The sequence below is a fragment of the Nesoenas mayeri genome (assembly GCF_963082525.1).
Source record: "Nesoenas mayeri genome assembly, chromosome: 1".
In the NCBI taxonomy this organism is placed as follows: domain Eukaryota; kingdom Metazoa; phylum Chordata; class Aves; order Columbiformes; family Columbidae; genus Nesoenas; species Nesoenas mayeri.
Genome location: NC_137541.1, coordinates 74,889,489 through 74,895,488, shown reverse-complemented (window position 1 = coordinate 74,895,488; position 6,000 = coordinate 74,889,489). Strand labels below are relative to the sequence as shown.

The 6,000-nt window shown below is 39.9% G+C and overlaps 1 protein-coding gene across 2 annotated transcripts in view; it reads right to left on the bottom strand.

The window, feature by feature from the left end:
• Positions 1-910: 910 nt before the first annotated feature.
• The window catches only part of TTLL12 (tubulin tyrosine ligase like 12), a 29,709-nt gene continuing 24,619 nt past the window's right edge, over positions 911-6,000 (bottom strand). The window contains exons 12-15 of one of the 2 annotated variants that reach the window (XR_013922922.1): positions 5,569-5,637; positions 3,373-3,511; positions 1,795-1,861; positions 1,343-1,405 (exon numbers count right to left, since the gene is read on the bottom strand). Coding sequence is in view for 1 of the 2 variants with exons in the window: in XM_080354813.1 (XP_080210939.1) it covers positions 1,254-1,405; positions 3,373-3,511; positions 5,569-5,637 (360 nt within the window). In the remaining variant the exon portion in view is untranslated. Of the gene's footprint in view, positions 1,406-1,794; positions 1,862-3,372; positions 3,512-5,568; positions 5,638-6,000 lie in introns of both variants that reach the window. The other variant, XM_080354813.1, reaches the window with a different exon arrangement.

The following is a 6,000-nucleotide window of genomic DNA, read 5'->3' as shown; positions in this document are numbered from 1 at the left end:
TACTCATGAGCAGGAGGCTGACAAGTCTGACAGCACCACTTCTGGCTGTGCAATCCAGCTCTGCCTTCTGCACCACCTGTGCAGTGACTGAATTTTCTTAAGACACAGATGGTTTATTTCTCCAGCCTATGTTCCAGTCAGTTAAAAGAAGTAGATTTCTGCAGACCAGCCTGAACTAACCTAAAATATCCCTCTCCCTTCCTGATCAGGAGGGATAACATGCTGTGTTTTTTCAAAGCTTAAAGCAAAGTTTAGAACGTTTATACAATTTCATACCTGTACTTCACTCTCAAGCAGATACCGATTGCTGCAAATGACTTTAAAAAAAAATACTAACCACATAATCTAAACTTCCATCATGGACAGCAGAATTTCTGCAACTTGTACAGACATACAAAGCAACATAATTACAGCCTAAATTTGCTACATTTCAGACAGTTACCCTGATTTGAGAAGGAAGATTAAGAATTACTAATTTCAAACTGACACCCCTCCCCACTCCCAAATACCTCTATCTTACATCCTAAACTTTGAAGTCCAAAGACTGCTTGGGCTTCTAGCAGAGTTTCCCAGATCCCCTTCATTCCTTTGGGCTTTTGCATTCCGGTGCTGCCTTGGACACTGCATTCGTTTTACTTCCTGCCTGACCACTTCTCACAAAGAGCTTCTTTAAGGGGCAGGCTGAGGATGACAGCCAGCAGTACAGGGTTCCTAAATGTTGTGGGGATTGTTTACCTTTTTTTAAAATAAGAAAAATTGGAAGAGCCACCAGATCTCATTATCCTAGTAGTTTTCTGCACTGAAATATCATTTTCCCATCAGAACACTTTACATCTTTGTATAACAGAGGGACAGATAAGAAAGATCTACGAACTCCAATGATTCAGTAAATTATAGTTTTAATGTTGACATGAGGAACTTGTGCAGTGTTTCCCCAGCAAGCAAGCAATCAGGCTACCTGAGAAACAAGTCAATTGCTCCAGTTACTGTCTTATTTTTGAGGTCTCCTATATTCAATAAAGATATTTGGTCAACACAAACCGATGATTCATAGAACTAAGCAAGACAAGGAAAACGCAGACAAAATATTATCAATAGAGTATATGGTATATGCATATTCTTCTGATATGACTTCTTTTTCCTGGCTTACCAGTACAGGAAAATAGTTGCATCAGCAGCTCATAGAACTGAAATATAAATCTTGCTGTGAAGCATATCTGGGAAGGAAATTAATACAGTCAAGCCTCCTCTGGCTAAACAATGCAAGTCACATGGCAGCTGTCTGTTTCATCCAGAAACAGGGTGCTGAAGACATCATTAAAAAAGGTAGGGTGGTACTTGCAGGCTCTGTCACAGTCAGGGTTGAAATTCACCTCCAGGATCTGAGGCTGCATAATTCTTTTCCCTGTAAAAAGGAACACAAACATTGCCTCTTAATATAAGCTCTATAGAGAACCTGAATCACAAGCTGTTTTTAAGTCAGAGATTATAGAAAATAACTGGAAAAAGCCATCTCTTATGACCCAAGCTAGGTGCTTTTATTTCAGTGGGTCTGAGATTTTTTTGAGGGACATCTGTTGTACCATCATTATCCAGAGGACAATTATTCAACAAATTCTGCAATCACTGTGCTAATCTAACGCCTCATTTAGAATGAGAATTTGCAGGAATTTAATAGGATTGCCCCGATACAGCTGTCTTCTTGACAGTCTGAAGCATCTTCCAAAAAACTCTTGCTTCTCCTTTCACATTTCAGTACAAATCTTTGTGTCTTAAAGCTTTTTAGGTATCTACCTTTCTAGTTCTAGCAGTCCTGTTCCTTTACATTTCAGCCACTCCCACCTGCTGCTTCATCCCACTCCTAGAAGGAAGTCAAGATGTTTAGTTTTCTTTTGAAACTTCATCAGTACAGTTCAGAATCAAATATATTCTGTGCAAAGAGAAACAAAGTATTTTGTTTCCTCTTTGGTGTTAAGATCGTGAAGATACAAGCTTCTGATGTGTAATAAATCATACTCTGCTCTGCACAGAAAGAACTAACCTATTTGTCCATAGGCTGCCTAGAGCATCACAGCCATGACTTTCACACCCATACCCCCATCTTCAAAAGCCAAGGGACCTGCACAGCTCGTGTTCAGCCAGGGCTGTAATGTCAGGTTGGTCCTTCTACTACAACAGTTCTCCTCGAGCAAGCAGTATTACCAAGTTGCTTTGCTTCTCCCATTTAAGACAACTCTGTGACAAGTGAAAAAGCATTCAAAGTGGATGTAGCAGAGCCAAATTCAACTGCTTGCTCCACTTAATCTGAACAGGACTCAATTCTACACCTCCTGTTTCTCAATCATCACTCTCCCTGAAAGTGATTCAATATGTGCAGAATCACCCAATGCAGGAGTGGGCTAGAGGCACCCACCCAACATACAACACTTAATCACTCCTCTGTAAAACCTGGGAACAAGCTCCTAATTTCTCCTGTGTCTTGGGGACAACAACATCTCAAGTAAAGAGTACGCTCAGGTCTGTTGAATATGCCCTAGCAGTCCTTTTTGTGTTGATGCCTCTACCTCTTTTCCACCTACAAGATACATTCTCTAAGTGTACCCAACCCAGACACATTTTTGAGCCCTCCTGGTGAGATAATAAAGAATTCACCCTGTTTAGCAAGCTTTGCTACCAGTCCACCACAAATGACTGGAAGCCAGTCTCCAGGTAGTTAGGCGTGCTGGGGCACTAACATGAAGCAGCCTCACATACATGTTCTTGCAGAGACTTGGCAACAACTGAGTGATGGTCCTGAGGACACCAACAGCACTGAAATGGTGAATGTGGTCACTTCCCTGCTTTTATAAATAAATGTGCATTGAAGACACTGGCCCAAGCTCTGAAGCCACAGACACTAGGATGTCTCTTTGAGGTCTTCATAAAGAGACAAGTATTTCAGAAATTCTCTCACCATAAATGGGAAAGAAAACTTAGTGTTGTCAGAGTGATTAGATTGCTGTACAGAAGTGGTTGTTTTGTGTGCGCGTGTGTGTGTTTTGGGTTTGTTTGGTTTTGGGTTTTTTTTGGTGTGTGTGGTTTTGTTTTGTTTCTGTTTGTTTTTAAACACAGAGAATGGCAGTAGCAGCAGCATAGGGGAAGCAAGGACTCAGTCAAGCACAGTTAACAGCTCCCCCAACATCCACGTTAACCAGCATGGCAGATGCTAAACCCACAGATCTGCAACTCCAGATATGCTTGATGTCAGCGGGAGGCATGGAGCACGCAGCTCACACTGCTTGAAAAACAGCAAGAGTTCAGACAGAATAAATACATTTCTGAAAATGTCCAACATTATAAATAAATCAACATTCAAAGAAAGCAGGTTCTCACCGTCTCTGCTGGTGTCCCATTTAAGCATCAAGTCAATGGCATATATTGCTCTTGATGATGGATAATCACAGATGCCAAGAGGTGCAGGTTTAGCTGAAGCAACTTGGAACAATTCAGCAAATGCCTTAAAAATATTTGCCTAATAACAGAAAAAGGTCTCTGAATGAGAACTGAGGTTCTGCAGAAGCAAGAAACATGTTTTAAATAACTTCCTTCATACAGCTTTTCAAAGAGTATGCATAAATTAATATTAGAATTAACCCCCTTCTCAGGCATTATGTATGGTAGTATACTTGTGTAGAAGAGGGGAAAAAGAAAACCCAGGAGAGTTCTGTGAACATCAGCAGTACAGTTGTGAAGTTCTGACTTTTTGCCGCCTATTAAGTTGACTTCTAGCTTCATTTTGTTTTGTTCTGCAATGAAAAAAGTCTACCCACTTACACCCCTCTAAAAAGGGTGGTGGGGACATGGAGATTTAAAGAACATACTACATTCATATTTTGAGAAACAATCATATCCAATGTGAAAGTGAAATAAAACAGAGAGTACAGGTGTGAACTTGAGTACTGAGTTTATACTGCAGTGAATGATTCATTCTGCAAAGGAAAAGATGGTGTAATGCTTCCTGTTCTGATTCTGCATGCAGTAGTACTTTGGGTAACATATAGTACGTATTTTAACACCTCTCTTTTTACCTCTTGCAGTCTCTTCCAGACTATTTTAAACCTAATCCTGCAAAACTTGTCATACTCTGAGTATCAGTGATTGGATATGAGGTTCTAGTTATAGCGAATATAAATTAATTTATGAACATGAACCCACAGTTGGGTAATTTATTCACTTTTGAAAGTATATGTACATATAAATGCTCAGCTACGGTTCATTCTGCATCTTCTAGCTCCTGATAAATATGGAAGAATGAAACAATTAGTTTTGTGCATGTTTTTGAACCATCTCTTCATATTCAGCTTTTTCTCTCAAGCATGAAATACAGGGGAAAAAAGAGAAGGCCCTCATCTGCCTGTCTGCATGTTTTATGGAACTACAGTATTGGGAACTTCCTCTTTGCAGATAAAAGATGCCCTAGTCTTAGGGCATCAGTGCAATGACCAGGGACAGGGCTCTTGCCAGCTTGCTAGCACAGAGAAGCTGTGGCAGCAGCTGGAAGTTCTGCATTGCAGTCTAAAAAGAAAGATTTAGTTTAACAAACAGAGGGTCTAACTCACTAGCTCAGAGACAGCACTCTGGTGGTGGAGGGGTCTTTAAGAAAAGAGAGAAGATGAGCCTAACTTGTTTTCTTTTAAACATGCGACAGTATAACAATGCAGCCTTTGCACCATCCAATCTGGCAGCATAACCCTTAAAGCACAGCAACCCCGGAGCAAGGGCAGTGCTTGTTTCTACCAGCCACTTGGGCACAGCTGGGCACATCCTTATCTCGTGAGTGAGCCCCAGTGCACTGCAGAGCAAGCTAACCTGGAAGTGCACAGGGAGATCTATAGACAGCTCTGCTTAAAACAAATAAATCAAAACCTATGATGCTGTTTCACTAAGATTGCTATATTCTGTCATTTCCTATTTACTTCGGTCTCCTACTTGTTTTGAGAGCTCCTTATCTTGTGAAGCTGTTTGGAACAAAGGAAGCAAACGTCTGAATACCTCACTGGTTCAACTTCTGAGAATCAGAGTCAAAATTCTACTGAAAATAAAGTCGTAAAGGCTTTGAAAACAACTTTTCCAGAGTCACGTGAGCAACACGTGTAGTGATTAGCACACTTATATTGTAGACTTCCCTGTCTTTTTGCATGAAATACTTAATCTTCACAAACAGATTTAGATTATTGGCAACCTTCTCCAAAAAAGATGGAACTTGCAAGAAAAAAATATCCTGTTCCCAGGATCTTAAGAGCAGTCAGGACTGGCCTTATTACTAAGCCAAATATAAAGAATTCTCAGTGTAATCATAAGACAAAATTCTCAAATGCTAACAACAAAATGTTTGAGAGGGAATTATGTTAAGTTCACAAATGCTTCTGAAGTAAGGATTAACATCTATTGTCCATTGTGGAACTTACATGCATGAAGTATGTCATATGAGAAAAACAAAACAAAAAACCACAACACTTTTGGAAAAGCTAGCTTGCTGAGTAAAAAAAGATCCATTAACATTTACATGGAGATGAATTGCTGACTTACTTGTACTGTTGTCCAAGGATATTCAGGATATTGTTTTTCAAACAGAGGAATAAATTCTTCACAATGTACCTAAAACAGTTTGGCAACATCAAAGAGGGTTTTGGTTCAGAACGACCAAGCAATCAGATGACAAGAGAACGGAACATCAAATATCTTTTGCCATTCATACAAGTCCAGGTAGGGAAGGGGAATTAGACAGGTCCTGAACACCTTCCTTGTTCCAGTATTTCTTTTTATAGAAGATCACACTGAAGACTTTGACAACGATTAGCTGCCATTTTAATAATTCTTTTACCAATCTCTGTCAAGGTGGGTTATATTCAGGATGTAGGTTTGTATTACCTTACATAATCACAGATTATTAGGTGTCCAGAGGAGGAAGAACCTAGGAAAATATTTGCTTAAGGCACATTCAACACACTGACTGCTTGT